General features: G+C 45.7%; 1 protein-coding gene across 1 annotated transcript in view; it reads left to right on the top strand.

The window, feature by feature from the left end:
• The first annotated feature begins 1131 nt into the window (after positions 1–1131).
• LOC119394666 (cytochrome P450 3A19-like) overlaps positions 1132–17132 on the top strand; it is an 81224-nt gene continuing 65223 nt past the window's right edge. Inside the window, exons 1-3 of the mRNA XM_049415941.1 lie at positions 1132–1272; positions 7185–7276; positions 11397–11540. Of these exons, the coding sequence (XP_049271898.1) occupies positions 1132–1272; positions 7185–7276; positions 11397–11540 (377 nt within the window). The remainder of the gene's footprint in view (positions 1273–7184; positions 7277–11396; positions 11541–17132) is intronic.

The raw sequence follows: 17132 nt of genomic DNA, 5'->3' as shown, positions 1-17132 counted from the left end.
TCAACTGATGTTAAAGGGGTCATGAAGCACCCCTTGGGCTGATTGAAAAAACACATCCTGCGGAAAGCTGACACGGCTATGAACTGCTCTGCCAAATATTACAGTCGTGCGCGCCGCGTAATGGCCACAAGCGGAGCGCGAAGTTGCCGTTTCCCCAGGCACCCTCTTTTCAAACAGAGGCCGGTTCTCACTCTCGTCGGTGGGCGGGGCGTCTGTCCGCTGTACGTCGCAAGAGACATAGCATGCTTATTGGCCGATAGCCGACGTAAATCGAGAGCGGCGTTCGGATCAGATGCGCTTCTTGCCGCGGGGTGTCGCCACTTGCCGGCGCCGCACTCCTCAGTACACGGTAGCCGCACTCGCGCAAGCGAATCACAGCGGGAGAGCGATCGCGTTTCATGACGCGCGCTGGCGTAACTTCTTTCCCCCATGCCATCCCTCCCTGTCTAGCTTCCAGTGCGCTCGTCGGCACGAGAAAAGAGAGGAAGCGCTGGGAGCGTGCGCCAAACCCCCGTAACTCCGCTGATTCTTTACGGATTCGAGAAATTTTTGCGGCAATCGATTCGGGAGGCAGTACACTCCGATACTGAGGCCATTAGATCATTACTTGGAAAAGTGGTTCATGACCCCTTTAAGCGTCTTCCATGTAAGACAGAAGTCCAGGGGAACGTGAAGGCTTGATGCGATGAAAAAAGTAATTGAATAGCTAATGTCGCTGGACCAACGTTACAACAAGTGAACTTGTTTTCTCCTCTCCTCTCTCGCGTTTGAGGGAGACTGAGGGGAACGTGCATAAAAGCTGCGAAGAAATTCAGTCTCTGCCCTTACAAAGGTCATTTGACGAAGTGAGGGCAGCAACCTTTTATTACATCTTATGGCGGAGTTCAATCTGGTGGTGGTGTGCGGCGTGACCACCCTTACTGCGCATGCGCAAGCCCTTTCCACACACCTCCTCTTCACTCCCCCTCTGAAACACGGGCTCGACATGCCGAAACGCTGCTTCGCATCGCCTTATGGTCCCCTATAGCGGGAGATGGTGTAATTTTTTATTTTTGCATTTACCACGCTGCGGTGCTTTGTTAAACATGTGTTTTTGTTTCCTCCCACAAAGGTCTGACTGAAATCGAGGCAATGGCACAGTGCGTAATATTTTTCCTATCTGGTCAAGAAGCTGTGTCGACTACGATAACCTTCGCGGCGTACCAGCTGGCACTTAATTCCGTCATCCAAGAAAATCTCCGAAAAGAAGTGGACGAGTGTATTGCAGCGAATGCAAGTACATTTCTTACTCCAGTTCATAACATTTGAACATGCATGTAGTTTAGTATTTAGAACCAGACGAACAAATTACAAATTGTGGCAAGAAGTTACACAAGTTTAATGCGCAATGTAAGCCGTCATGCTCAGAGGGTTGCCTTATGCCAGCTAGGAGGCTAAAGGTAACGTTCGCAGCAATAGGAAAACTTTTTATTCCTCTGGCAGAATTGAGTTCATATATCGGTCTTTGTGCACTGTGCCTTTTGTGGGTTATTTAGCGTTCATTGAAATCTTAGTAGTAGTAGTAGTAGTAGTATCTTTATTTCTTGTTATACAAGAAAAAGGAACAGAGGCAAAAGGCATTTTATACGCCTGACAAGGGCCTCTGTACCCGAAGTTCGCAACACATGCACAATAGAACAAAAAAGAAGTTTTGACACATCATAAAAAAACCACATGAGCGCTAACAAAGTACTGAAATCAACACAACCAACACATGACACGCTTAAGACACTGCAGATACGCAAGTCTTACACAGATAAATAAATAAATAATTAAATAAATAAAACAAGAACAGAAAATTCGATGCATCGTGTAACCACATGAACAATAATAATAATAGAAAAAGACATTATCTGTTAGAAAAGGAACCGTGACTCACTTTCCGTACACAAGCAAAAAAAAATTCATACCACGATGACACTACAAGTTGCGGGCAATATTGTCTAGTGGTGATAAATTATTTCATTTTTCAATATAATTTCTTTAACTTGTTTTTTAAATGCCTCTACAGAAACATGAAACTGTATGCTATTATTCAATTCATTAACTATTTTCATTGATTGGTATTCTATAGTTTGCTTTCCATAATCTGTGCTAGTTCTGGGTAAACGCTGTAAATTTCTTCTAGCAGGATAACGTTGTTGATTTTCTTTTGGTTTATACCACTTATTTTTGTGTACCTCTTGTAGTAGCTTGAAATAGTATATTTGGTTTGCCCTTAACATTTCGTGCTTATAAAAGAGCACTGAAGTGCGAAAAAAGTCTATTCTACCATTGTAATTTTCAAAAATACGAAGTATTTTCTTTTGTAGCATTATAAGTCTGTTGTAATTTTTTTTTGTTGTCGTCCCCCATACTAGTACACCGTAAGAAAGTCTTGAATAGAAGAGGGCATTGTACAAATTTTTTTTAGCTATAGAGGAATAAGTGATCCAATTCTGTATAGGCATCCTACCGTTCGCGCAAGTTGCTTAACTAAACCATTAATGTGAACATTCCACGTCAAGTCTTCACTGAACCATACCCCGAGAAATTTTTGGTGTTTTTCCTGCTTTATAGTGTTCCCGTCAAAGCTTATCTTTATGTCATATTTTACATGTTTATTTAATGGGCGGAATATAATATATGTCGTCTTCTTGGCATTTAATTGTAGCTTGTTTTGTTTAAGCCAGTTTGAGAGTGATGTCATATACTCGTTTACGTTTTTTTCTAGCGTTTCTAAGTGTCCTGATGTAAAAAATACGTTTGTGTCGTCTGCATACATAATAAGCTGTGGGGATTTTGGTATGCATACAATATCATTTACATAAAGCAAAAAAAGTAAAGGGCCCAAAATAGAACCTTGCGGAACTCCTTGGGCCAACTGTAAGTGACCTGATGTAGCTGTTTTCATTTGTACTAGTTGGTACCGGTTATGTAAATAGTTTTGCAAAAGCTTAAGGGCAATCCCGCGTATGCCGTACCGTGACAGTTTCCGTAATAATATGTCATAATGTATCGAATCAAAAGCCTTTTTTAAGTCCAAGAATAAACCAAGCGTAAATTTCTTATTTTCCATGTTTGCAATTATCTGATCTTTTATAATCGTTAATGCTTGCTCAGTAGATTTATTTTTCTGAAAGCCATATTGATGTGTTGTGATAATGTGATACTTGTTAAAAAAGGATAACAACCTGTCGTGAATAACGCCCTCAAAAACCTTAGATAATGTCGTAAGTACAGATACTGGTCTATAATTTGACATGTTATTTATGCCACCGCCTTTATAAATTGGGGTTACCTTTGCAACCTTTAACTGTGCTGGAAACACGCCTGTTGTCAGTACAAGATTTACTATGTAAGCGAGCACCTCAGATATTAGTGGACCTATCAGCTTTAGTTCAGCGGCGGTGATGTCACCTATACCTGGGGCAACATTGATTTTAAGTTTATTTATTAGGTTAGATATCTCATCACTGTCAGTGGGAAGCATAAATATAGAATTCTGCATCGCTGCCGTTTCTTCGAAACAAGAGTCGTGTTCGCTTTCAGAGCAACTACTGTACGCGCCCGCATTAACGAAATGACGATTCATAGCATTGGCAAGAGCCTCGCCGCGCAGAACCACGTTTCCTTCCTGTATTTCTGTGATATCATATCTTGCTTTCTTTCTTCCAGTAAGCGTATCAACCATTTCCCGGACCTTTCTTGGGTTATCATATATGTTCTCGAACTTTTTCTGATAATATTCTCGTTTAGCTTTCTTTAAGTCTGATGTAAGTGCGTTGCGGTATTTTTTGTACACTTTAAATGCTTCGGGATCTCGTAAGCGCAAAAATTTTTTAAAAAGGTCATTTTTCATTTGAATACGTTTATAAAGTGTGCTGTTTATCCAAGGTTTCCGGCAATTTTTTCTCTTTCGGAAGGACGCTTGTTCTCTAGGAAATGCCGTGTCGTAACAGTGACGTAATAAATTCAGAAACCCATTGTAGGCCTCGTCAGCGTCTTTTATCTTGTATATTTCACTCCAATCTAGTGATTTAACCAGCTGAAAAAATAAGTTTTTACTATCGTTATTTATTTTGCGTCGGACGAAGGTTTCCTTCTCTTGCTTTTGGCGTTTCGATGGTATGGGTATAAAAGAAAACACTGGCAAATGGTCGCTAAGATCACTTGATACGATACCGCATATGGTCTCCGATGGGTTCGAATTAGTGACACATATGTCGAGTAATGTTGCACTGTGTATAGTCAATCTAGTAGGAGAACATATATGATTTGTACAACCAAATGAAGAAAGTAATGTCTCAAAATGTGCAGCGGAAGTATCTTTTGCAGCAAGATTAATATTTATGTCCCCCATAATAATATAAGAAGTGTTATGAAGTAATGGGGATGATAGCAATGAGTCTAGAAATTCTAAAAAACGTGTTTTATGCCCTTGAGGCGGCCTATAAACGACAATTGCTACAAGTTTATCCAGTTTTACAGCCAGGCATTCCAAATCTGCTGTGATTACTGACAGGTCTAATTTTTCATAAGCATATTTTTCTTTTAAATAAATTGCGACACCACCTCCTTTTCTATCAACGCGGCACAAATGCTCAGACCGATATCCAGGAAAACAAGGGACATCACTATCATCGGTTAACCACGTTTCGGAGAACATAAGCATATCAAAGTTTATTGCCGCAGTTTCTAGAAAAATGCTTATGTCATCGATTTTACTTCTAATACTTCTGGCGTTGACATGTAATGCAGAAAGCAAGTTCGTATTTCGTGGACAACACGATTTTATATCAGAAACATTGTAGTATTTAGGAATTTCACTGAAAACACTCATAATGAAAAATCTTGTGAAACGCAGCACTCCATCAAGTCTGATCAAAGAGGCTGAAGTGTTTCTTTGACCGAAGGGTTTACCCTGGAAAACATCAAGCTCAATTCACGACGACTACTGCTACTGAATGTATACCGTCGACAATGGTAAGCCAAGTACGGCTTTTCACACCGACGTCGCTCCCGTCGGTCGGGATTTTTTGTGCTCACTCAAAAGTGTGGGCCGATCCCGAAAACAGTGCGAAGGAGGAGGAAGACCATAGTGGACTGCTTCCGAAAACAGCATCATATGACGTCATCAGGTGAAATCAGCAATTGAAGTTTAAAAAATGGTGAAGCTTGCACAAAGCCTTGCAACAGCAATTCTGAAGATTGATATGGTTGCTTCTAGGGGTTGTTTCTAGGCCTTAGCTAGGGGATGAGGGTTGTTTCTAGGTTGCTTCCAGGTCGTTGCTAGGCTTTACCTTGGTGATGCTAGGTTGTTTTTACGTTGATTCGCAGCGCATAGAGGTTCGAGCTAAACCACACACAGTCACAGACGCGACACGGATGCCCAAACTCCAGAGACAGAAACTCGCGCTGAAACCAAGCGTTCGCACCTCTCATAGATATACGGACAGGTCGTCGTTGGCATAGGCCTTCCATCGCTTCGGGGTACTCTCGCAGCCGCCGTTGCCTTTTGGTTTCCATAGTGTTGGGCTAATTGTTGCCGCCTTCCTTCTTAGTGTACCAGTGGTGAGTAGTATGGTTTACTCACTTTCTGTGGCACACACCCGTTTATGATGATGACAGTTTTTTGAGGGGCCGCACATATTTCTGTGGCACATACCCCTTTGTTGGGCTAGCTGTTCATTTTTAGTGGAGCAGTGGTGTGCAGTGTGACTTACCCAATTTCTGTGGCACATACCAGTTTATTTTTAAGATAGGGTCGGACACATTACGGCTAGCTCAATCAGCTTCGCTGTTAAAAATGCGCGGTAACAATAATAAGCAACGTTAACAATATTAAATAATAACTAACAATAATAGCTTACACCCTTTCTCCACTCCGGCGGAATGCTTGAAGCTTTGTACACCTAAGCCGGTATTGTACTACATCCAAGGTCGGTCCACATTTCATGAGAACACACAGTGAGTGGTTTAAAGAAAATAATAATTACTGGTTCTTATAATTGGTGATCTTAATGTATACATCGCACAAGCAGACAAACGCAGGCAAACGTGTTGTAACGGCCCACAGCAATGAACCACGTGGTACAGATCGCAACAAGTTTGGCAGGCGTTATACTCTTCTTGTAACTCAAGAAGACGAAATCCTTGTTGCACATACATATGTAAGACAAGATGAGCTGCAATGAGCAGTATACTTGTTTGGCATTAAACTGAACACCTTGAACGCCTGATGTGAGCCTCTTTTAGCGTTGTGCATGTATTTACGTTTTCGGCTTACGTTCCGCTCCTCGCTGCCGCAGTTCGGTATCCCCTTGTCTTTGGCATCGTGCTCGTACAAACGCAGAAGCAGGAGCAGCTACACGCGTTTATTCTGTAGTGCCATACATGCACGGCCATTCCTGCTTTCCGCAAGCGCATGTACGCCCCATCGCTCGCCTCCACGCCGCCGAGTAGCGCCGCCAGCAACAGCTGACGCTGCAGCAACGACGCTTACTTTGACCTGAATGCGCAGTACGAGTGCGTACACTATTATGTGCAAGTACAACTGTAAATCCGTAGATTGAAGCTGAGAGGAGGGGTCGGCTGTGCGTGCATGCATATCTTTCACTCACTTAGATCTGTTCCCGCAAGCAACGTCGGAGTGGTTGTTTCGTCAAGGCGCGTTTCGCGCCAAGATCATCGGCTCTCCAACATAGACTGGGTCCTCCAACATAGATTGGGTCCTCCAACATAGACTTCGCTTAGTAAATGCCTTACATCAGCAGTTGTGATGTTTGTTGTCGAACATGAGTGCGGTGGTGGTGCGTGCCCGGCACCTTTGAGGTAAATACACTTTGACAAGGTGTAACTGAGGTGGAATTTTTATGGTGGTCTGTTCAGTGTCACAATAAAAACTGTTACATTTAGCGCTTCATCAAGTAAGATCAACGTGGTGCAAGCAGTTCTTCGATCGAAGTTTCAGATTGACAAACATTAAGCTAAAATTGTGACAACTACTCTTTGTGCACCTATAGATGACAATAGTACGCAAAGTTCGGCCTGTGTTATGAATCAGCCGCAGTCTAGGGCGGTGTTGATGTGGCCGTTGTGTAGTCGTCTGAGAGGTCCGTATTTGTAAACTTAACTTCATATATTGCTGTACTCTTTCCGTGCAGGGCCCGGAGCCGAGCTTGGAGGTCATATCGAAGTTGAAATACCTGCATTGTGTTGTCTCAGAAACACTACGAATACTTCCCTCCGCATCGAGGTGAGCTTGTGAAAGAACGACGAAAGCAGAACGAGGCGAAAGAGCTTCGGTTACTTTTAATAGAAACATAGAGACTTCAGCAACTTGATGATTTCGAAAATGTCTGCCATTTTTATAATTAGAAGCGACTGTGACGCGCCTAGATCCCGGCAATTATAAATGCTGACATGTAGAAAAGTATTGCGAAATACGTCGCGTGTAAATGTTACAGCGTGACTGCGCAAGACTAAAGAACTTGATGCCTGTCTGCTAATGTTCGCGCACAGAGGTGGGCGCTTTCAGACAACGCGCAGGACAGAGCAAACCGGCTCGAATGCGTATACCTAGAACGGCGCAGACGAAGAAAATTCTAAGAAAAATGCGGCTAATCCCTCCGTCATAGAAATCGGTATAACAGGAAACTGAAACGTGTCATCAGAGAAGTAGTGCTTATTGTGTATTGAAATATGAGAGCTTGTGCAATGACTATTGGTGTCTGGCAGCTATACACCGTTTGACGTGGACGCACCCACATTGACGCTAGTGGCACATCTCCATCGCGACGACTAACGCCCATGATCATGATTTAACCGTTGTGGTATCTGTTAACATATACCTGGACACAGCATATTGTAAATCCCTCTCAAGAATGGTGTAGAGACGGAGAAGATACCGACACCCGTGTTGCCCTGGTTGAACACTTCCTCTCCTTTCAAATGCGAAGCATTTCTTAGCGAACTTATGCGACTTTGAGCGTATCTATCTATCTATCTATCTATCTATCTATCTATCTATCTATCTATCTATCTATCTATCTATCTATCTATCTATCTATCTATCTATCTATCTATCTATCTATCTATCTATCCGACTACGACTTTGTGCTCTCCTGGTCGCTTGGTTCATCGAATGTGCACCAAAATTGGTATGGCATAACATGACTGTATGACGAACATAAATGACAAGTCATAACATGAAAATCATGACACGCATGTCATGCACAGCATGACTTACGTGGCACGCTCATGGGGCGCTGGTGGCAGTTTCGCCAGCTTGATATACACCAAAATTGGTATCTTGTGACGTGACTGTGTAATGAACATAAATAACACGAGTTAACATGAAAATCATGACACGCATGTCATGTACAGCATGACTTACGTGCCACGCTCATGGAGCGCTGGCGGCAGTTTCGCTAGCTTGATCTACCCCGAAATTGGTATTGCGCGACGTGACTGTGTGAAGAACATAAAAACTCGAGTTAACATGAAAATCATGACACGCATGTCATGCACAGCATGACTTCCGTGCCACGCTCATGGAGCGCTGGCGGCTGTTTCGCTAGCGTGATCTACCCCGAAATTGGTATTGCGCGACGTGAGTGTGTGACAAACATAAAAACACGAGTTAACATGACAATCATGACACGCATGTCATGTACAGCATTACTTACGTGCCACGCTCATGGGGCGCTGGCGGCAGTTTCGCTAGATTTGTATACACCAAAATTGGTATCTTGTGACGTGACTGTGCAACGAACATAAATAACACGAGTTAACATGAAAATCATGACACGCATGTCATGTACAGCATGACTTACGTGCCACGCTCATGGGGCGCTGGCGGCGGTTTCGCTAGATTTATATACACCAAAATTGGTATCTTATGACGTGACTGTGTGACGAACATAAAAACACGAGTTAACATCACAATCACGACTCGCATGTCATGTACAGCATGACTTACGTGCCACGCTCATGGAGCGCTGGCGGCCATTTCGCTAGCTTGCTCTACCCCGAAATCGGTATTGCGCGATGTGACTGTGTGGCGAACGTAAAAACACGAGTTAACATGAAAATCATGACACGCATGTCATGTACAGCATGACTTAAGTGCCACGCTCATGGGGTGCTGGCGGCCGTTTCGCTAGCTTGATCTACCCCGAAATCGGTATCTTGCGACGTGACCGTGTGAGGAACATAAATAACACGAGTTAACATGAAAGTCATGACACGTATGTCATGTACAGCATGACTTGCGTGCCACGCTCATGGGGCGCTGGCGGCCGTTTCTCTAGCTTGATCGACCCCGAAGTTGGTAGTGCGCGACGTTACTGTGTGACGAACATAAATAATAGGAGTTAACATGAAAACCATGACACGCATTTTCCTCAATGACATACAAGACGATGTATGCAGCTCTTTGCTGGCTGCTTCGCATTACATCGATTCCCACAATGCGTGGGATCTGCCGGCTTTTTTTATTCCGTGCTCACGAGCAGCCCCGCCATACGCCTGCTTCTTCGCGCGTCTTGTGCGCTGCATGGCGTTTCCCGCCAACTTTTTGCCGCGGTAAACCCAACAGACGGCATTAACAAGCACATAATATACACTGGTACGCGATATGCACTTCTTCAAAGCGTCGTCAATTAAGTAGAGAAACGGCACGGTGTGCGCATCTGAGTAATAGGGTAACCTACGCCTCTGCTCATACATACACTACCACACTGAGTTTCAGCAACAGGGGTGACTGAGGTTCGTAGCTTGAGCCGCAAATGCGCGTAGGTGTTCCGCGTCCGGCTGGCCTCTGTCTTGCTCCACCAAAAGCGCGACGTTCACTCGTCGACACCGTTGCCTTTCTGCAGATGTTATTGTAGCAGTTTCATCAGTCGGTGCCATCGAACTCGAAGCAGTCGGAGGGGAAGAAACACCGGTGGTGCATGTGGAAGCTGCACTATTTCGACAAGGAGCCGTCACACGCGATAACACGCTAAAGGCAAAGAACGTAACTGCGTCTAGGGCGTCTCCTCGATGCCAGCATGGCCAGTGTTCTTTGCTGGTATAGTGATGCTTTAACCATGGCCTCCGAGATTGCGCGCAATCTCGGAGGCCATGCTTTAGCTGCGTCGTCGCCGAATCGTTCGCCATCGGCGCTAGTAAGTGTCATAACGCATTACTTCACTTCGCTCACAGATGGCGGCACCGCCCCGCCCCACCTAGCCCCGGCAACAGAGAGCACCGCGCGAGAGTGAATCTGTGAGATATATAGGGCGCGTTTGTGTTGTGTCGTGTATGTGCCTCGGTGGCTGAGTCGGTAAGACGCCGGGCGCTTATCGTCGCGGAACGAGAGGTCGTACGGTCGATTCTCGGCGGCGGAGCTTTTTTCTTATACAGTTTTTTTTCTTTCTCATTCGTTAGCGTTCATTTTATCACACGTCATATCCGTGACGAAAATGCGTCACTGGAGTCTTGGTGGACCCCGGCATAAAACACTTTCGTGTTAAAAATTTGACACACATAATCGGCCACTGCAGCGCTAGAAAACAGACACACCACACGAATGATACAGTACTCCATGCGGTCTATGCATCCGTGAGCGTAGATAACATGCCTTATCAACCAACCAAATGTGCAAATTCCACCTTAGGCAACTTCCCGGCTGTGTTCTTACAGCTATTGCATCCACACACTCAATATTTTGTCGAAGGAAACTTTTTTTTTCGCCGTGTACACACGTTCGTGTTGCTGGAAATGATCGTAAACCGGGCGCGGCAGTGAGGAAGGAACGAGGACTTTTCGTCGTGAGTCCCCACCAGTTGCTGCAGTGGCGCTGCGTGTCTGATTCTAAACAGCAGCGCGCAGGCAAGGAATCGCGTTAACATCCGTAATATAGCAATGCAGAAGAGTTCAATAGTAACCAGGCGTCACACAATGCGAATTGCGCAACAAGTGTGTAGTTTGAATCTTCCCGCCCGCTACAACGTGCTCAACCGTAATTCTTCATCGTCATCAGCAACATGCAGTATTAACAAAGTACACATAATGCCTTCCAGATGTGCAAGTGGGTACCTCACTTATCCGGAGAAAGACGAATGTCATAGTGGCTGCTTCCCTACTTCACTAAAATTGTGATTTGTGGCATAGTGAATACGTCGCATGTGTACTTTTATTAGTTTCTCCAAGAGAGTTTGGAACGGGCTATAGAAAGGCCGCTCTTCCAGCTTTCGCTGTGACTGTGCTGCGCGCTCCGAGCAGGCCTGGCGTTTTTTTTTATACTATTACAAGAGCATGCGATTGAAGGCAGCAGTATTCAGCAGTGACCTAATCAGAGTAAGATACTTGTTGCTTTTCGTTTTTTTAAGACTTGAGCGGTGCGGCTACAATGACTACGTTCTTGGCAACACTGGTATCAAGCTTCCAAAAGGGTGCACCGTTTTTATCCCCGTTTATGCTATGCATCACGACCCGGAGTTCTTCCCCGATCCTGAGAGTTTCAAACCTGAACGGCAAGTACACTGAGAACACGACTTTACAAGGGAATGTGCAGTTTAGGTTCGCTTAAGAATTTTATCTTTGCATGATGTACACGATTGGGACATAATATTATTATTTGTCGCTTTATTACTGAGACAATGATTCTTTATCGTTGAGACAGTGTCAGATTATCACTAAAACACGTGTGCGAAAGCGCGCGTGCTTGTGTCTCCTTTCATAGACATGTAAATACACACACTTTCGCGCAAGTGCCAACGAGCACCTTTTTTCACTCATCTCTCTGCAACGACGCACATATACATGTTGATATTGACAAAACGATCCATACAAGCTAAGGTTATCTCAAGGAAACTTCCTATCAAGCAGACCGTCTGTAAATAATTTTAGTACGTGTCATTTCGTTCAAGAATGGTCACCAGTGGCAGGGTAAGAGTTTATAAAGAACCAGCCTCTGCAGCATATTGGACACTACACATCTAGGCTGCTGGCGACGCTAATAGTTCACAAATAGGAGCGCTGCACAACAGCACATACAATCTTACGGGGTCAAAAGTCATCACTATCATAGTTTTCCTATGTATTCTGTAGACAGTGATGCTAGTCTCTCTTCATTCAACAGATTCAGCGAGGAGAATGTGGGATCCATTCGTTCGTACACACAACTTCCTTTCGGCGCTGGTCCCCGGAACTGCATTGGAAGCCGCTCCGTTCTCCAAACGATCAAGCTGTGCCTGTTTCATTCGTTGCATAGTGTTCAGTTCACCCGCACTGACAAGACCAGGGTATATAATATTGTCACGTGCTACAGAAGGACTTGAACTAGGAAATACTGCACCGGCAGAGAGACGCACACAAGACTGGGTAGATGGCTGCCAACACAACAACAACAACTCTGAGCGAGAGCGCGCTCTGTCCCAGAACGTCTTCTTCCATTCTTGTGGATTGTTGGCTCGCGCTCGCCGTACCTGTCATGCTGGGCAGGTGGCATTACTCCCCCTCTTAAAAAAAAAGAAACAGGCATCCTTTGCGCGGATGGTGTTCGACCTGATCCTGACAAGAGCACCGCCGTAGCCCCGTTTCCTGTTCCCCGTGACAAGAAAGCAGTACGTCGCTTTCTGGGACTTTGTGCGTGCTGCGTACTATCGCCGTTTCATCGTCAACTTTTCCAGGATTGCGGAACCGCTAACTCGATTGACTCGTGAAGACGTACCGTTCGTCTGGAATGAAGAGCAGGATGCGGCTTTCACTGAGCTACGGGATCGTTTACAGACACCACCAGTTCTCGCTCATTTTGATCAGGATGCCGATACTGAGATTCATACTGACGCCAGCAACGTGGGTCTTGGTGCTGTCCTCGTCCAACAACAAGAGGGCGTGGAGCGAGTGATAGCTTACGCCAGCCACATTCTCTCCCGCGCCGAGGTAAACTACTCCACGTCACAGAAAGAGTGCCTCGCGGTTGTATGGGCCACGATGAAATTTCGGCCTTACCTTTACGGACGCCACTTCAAGGTAGTGACCGACCATCACTCGTTGTGCTGGTTAGCCAACCTACGTGACCCGTGCGGACGACTGGCACGACGGAGTCTTCGTCTGCAGGAATTCGATTTCACTATCGTTTACAAATCAGGCCGCAAGAACGAAGACGCCGATTCATTGTCCCGTGCACCTGTCGAAGCTTGTGACCACGACGTCGAAGATGACAGCGGCTTCCTTGGGGCCCTTACTACAACGGATCTGATTACACGACAGCGCGAGGACGCCGAAATCCGCGCAATCATCGAAAACCTCGAAGGGCGCAACTCTCCCAAACCTCGACGTCTTTCTCGAAGTCTGTCGTCGTTCTGCCTGCGAGGTGGTGTTCTGTATAAGAAAAACACGAACGGCAACGAGAAGACCTAGCTTCTAGTCGTACCCACTGACATGCGTGACGACATACTTCTTGCCTGCTACGACGAGCCCACATCTGGTCACTTGGGTTCCTTTCGAACTCTCGCCAGAGTTCGACAAGCGTACTACTGGCCCAAGCTTTCCGCATCTGTTAAGCGGTACGTAAAAAGCTGCCGCGAATGTCAACGCGGCAGCTGTCATGCTGCCTGTCATGCTGGGCAGGTGGCAATATTGTCCTTTGGTCTCGCTGGCACGCATGTAGCTGTCTACAAAAATAGCTGTGTATTATGCTACTCTGATCCTTTTGAAGTACGCAACTTTTACTGATAAATGCAAGCGAGTGCCCTGGAAAGGAACACCGTTTTTTTTTAATTTCAACGAGTACATGCCCTGAGGAAATATTAAATAGCTTTCCATTAGCAGCTTGAGCACCGAGCGACGCTCATGTTTCTCTTCCAAGCGCTTCCGGTCGAGCATACTTTCGATTTTACGAATATTCAAAAAGAAAGCCTTCTAAAAACAAAAATGGTATGAAATCGATCTTAAGGGCTGCAGCAGAGGACACCCTCCACGACAGCAGAACTTCCTGGCATCAAAGAAGCTGTTTTATGATGCCAGCATCTAGCGACATTATGTTTTTCTAGAAGCATAATGGAATTCGACGCCATGCTAGCCGGAATATGAGCGTTGGTTCGAATGACACGAAATCAGGATAAAAAATGATATCTGATATAAAAAAAGAGGCAATGGTTCAAGTTAAGAGAGAGAGAGAGAAAGCTCTTTAATGAAAAACAGAGAATTCTGGCGGCGTATATAAAGGCGCCTACATGCTACTCTGCATAGGGGAGGGGATTGAGGACAGAAAGGCCCTAAGAGGAGGAGGAGGGCAGGAAAGGAGAAAAAAAAGATAATATTATCGTGGTGTCTACATGTCACAACGTAATGATGCTAATGTAAGTTAAATTACAGTTAAGAGTTATATAGTAGTAAACAACTTTATTAGGAAAGCCGTCGGTTTCCTAAGCTGAGATGGCTGTCAGGCCGTGCCTGGTTGCCACCTCGTCAGCGCGTTTGATGGCCCGGAGCTGGGCGTCCAGGCTTGTGGCCGTGAGGGTTCTCTCCCAGGCCTCACCTGACGGTGACTGTCCTAGGAGGTCTGGTGGGGGAGGGTCCTTGCTGCATCCCCAGATGATGTGGTCCAGAGTCGCGGTCTGTGTCTTGCAAAGGGTGCACGTAGATGTGAAGGGGGCTGGGTAGATGTGTCGGTAGATGTGCGGGGAAGGGAACGAATGGGTTTGTAGCCGGCGCCAAGTGATTTGTTGAGCTTTGTTTAGTTGCGGCTACGGGGGTGGTTTGGTAAGAGTTATATAGGATACATATTATATCGGAGCACATACTTACTTAAGCGCGAATTAATTGTCAGGTAAAATAATGATTGGATCGTTAAAACGGAGCATATCTCAACCACGCACCTCTTTCCACGCGGCCTCTGAGATCCGCTTCGGAGGCACGACGAAGCGCGAAATCAACCCAAGTAGTACACCAGGCCGCACGAACGCCAACATACCCGGTGCCACAACCAAACGCCTAAGTCCAGGGTCAGGGTCGCCTCCAATTTTGTATTAGTTCGCCCTTTAGCCCCGAAACATGTTGCGCCTGAACGTGTAGTTCCGTTGTCTGCACAAAGTCTACGAGATATATGGGGGTTAGACCATAGATCGACTTCCATAGGTCTTTCGGCCTGGTGTGGTGAAGTGCCGAACGTGGTATAAGTAGTGTCTACCAGGAGTTTATAACGTAATATTGTTAAAATGGTTAATATTTACTCTACGTGGCTTGACCATTATGGAAACACATATCTTTTATGCTTCGACATCTTGCAGGTTCCCTTGAGCATCAAGAGAGGGTTTGGTGGCTTGTGTACAGAACGCGTCACTCTTGGAATACGAAGAAGGCAAGATCATCGGCTCTGACGTGAGGGCTCAGGAAAGAAAACATAAAAAACAAGACAACTGCATATTCGATGACCATCACGCATAAAAAAACCAGCTCTTCCTCGAGGGCGTCTGCTACAATAGACCTTTCCGTAAATCGCAGTGTCGCGCTAGCCCCTGGTGAGCGCGCAAGGCGCTGTGGGAAAAATGAGCGCGAGAACGCGGTCGAAGAGCGAGCAGCCCTCCCTCCAAAGTTGTTCCGACTGTGTGCTAGCAGAATTTTGTGCGTGTACTCGTGCGTTTTGTTTAATTATTTTGCCGCGTGGTTGGCACAGGCTTCCCCTAGTGACACAATGCAGTCAAGACGACGAGGCGGACTGACGCGATTTGTTCCAGGTTCAACACGATGAAGAAGGCAAACCTTTCGTTGCAGTATTTCCCTAAAACGAGAAGCTTAAAGGGGAGTGGGCGAGGCGGATAAACCGTCAAGGACGAGGAGGACGGTTTACAGTTTGGCAGACCTCTGCGCACGATAATTGGTCCGCTTTGAAAATTATGTAGCCTGAAGTGGCTGGTTAGGTTGCACGATGCCTGGCTTCGGGGGTAGGAACACTGGCCTTGCAAAATCACGATGGAGAATCTCTCACCTGCTTTGTCGTGGTACATCTGGAGGGCCTTTGAAATAAAGCAGTCGTGGCACTCGCAGAGATCTCGCACCTGAAAAATTAGGAAATGTATGGTGAATAAAGTAAACGTCTGATGAGGCATAATTTGCATTTGATGTGACGTTTGAAGGGGTTTTTAACCACTTTTCTAAGTAATCATACAGTGTCGGAGTATATGGCCTCACGAATTCATTGCAATAAAAATATATCCGTCATGAACGTGCAGAGTTACAGCGTTCTGTCGCACGCCTCAAACGTGTTATCTCTTCTCTAATCCTGACGAGGGCGCTGGAAGCTAAGAGATTGAACGGGGGGAGAAGTTACATCAATGCGTGTCATGACATAGAGCGCCTGTGATGAAACGCAAGTGCTCGCTCCTTTTGCGAATAATGTGCGTTCGATAGCGGCAACTCTGTAATGTTAACAGCTCCATGGAGCACTGCGCCGGCACGCGGCAGCACCCGGTGGCAAGAAGCGCAGCTGATCCAAACTCCGCTCTTTATTTATGTCGGCTATTGGCCAATAGCATGCTATCTTTTTGACGTCAAATAGCAGGCTCCGGCAGCTCCGAGGAGAGTGAGCACAGGCCTGTATATGAAAAGAGGGCGCCTGAAGAAATGACAACTTTTTGCTGCGCTTGTACACTCTCCCTGGCGCGCATGACCGCAATATTTGGCTGAGCTCTTCATAGTAGTCTCTGCTTTCCGCAATATGCTTTTTCATCAAGCACGAGGGGTGGTTCGTACCTTCTTTAAGCATAACTATAAATGAGAACGAGAAGCAAAAATCAGACATGACGTGCGAACCTACAACCTTGTAAATTTATTCCATAATATTGCGCAGGTATTGCGTGAGGGAAGTGGCAGTCCGCAATATCGGCGAGAAGTAACGAGTGAACGCTTAGAAGTAGCTGCTCGCGAATCGTAGTCAAAACTAGCACGCCGACGACCGACACTCACTCTACTTTAGCTGGCCGCTCATTCAGACTATATTTCGGAAAAAAACAAAGCTCACTAAGTAGGCACCGCATTTCGCGCAGAAAGGCATGGCATATATTTCACTCGTGTTAATGCGCTACTTCAAAACGGGAGCCGTGGGTTTGCACCGCAACGCT

This window comes from Rhipicephalus sanguineus, chromosome 5 (assembly GCF_013339695.2).
Source record: "Rhipicephalus sanguineus isolate Rsan-2018 chromosome 5, BIME_Rsan_1.4, whole genome shotgun sequence".
Classification (NCBI taxonomy): domain Eukaryota; kingdom Metazoa; phylum Arthropoda; class Arachnida; order Ixodida; family Ixodidae; genus Rhipicephalus; species Rhipicephalus sanguineus.
Note: the sequence above shows the minus strand (reverse complement) of the source record. Positions and strands in the feature narration are given on the sequence as shown.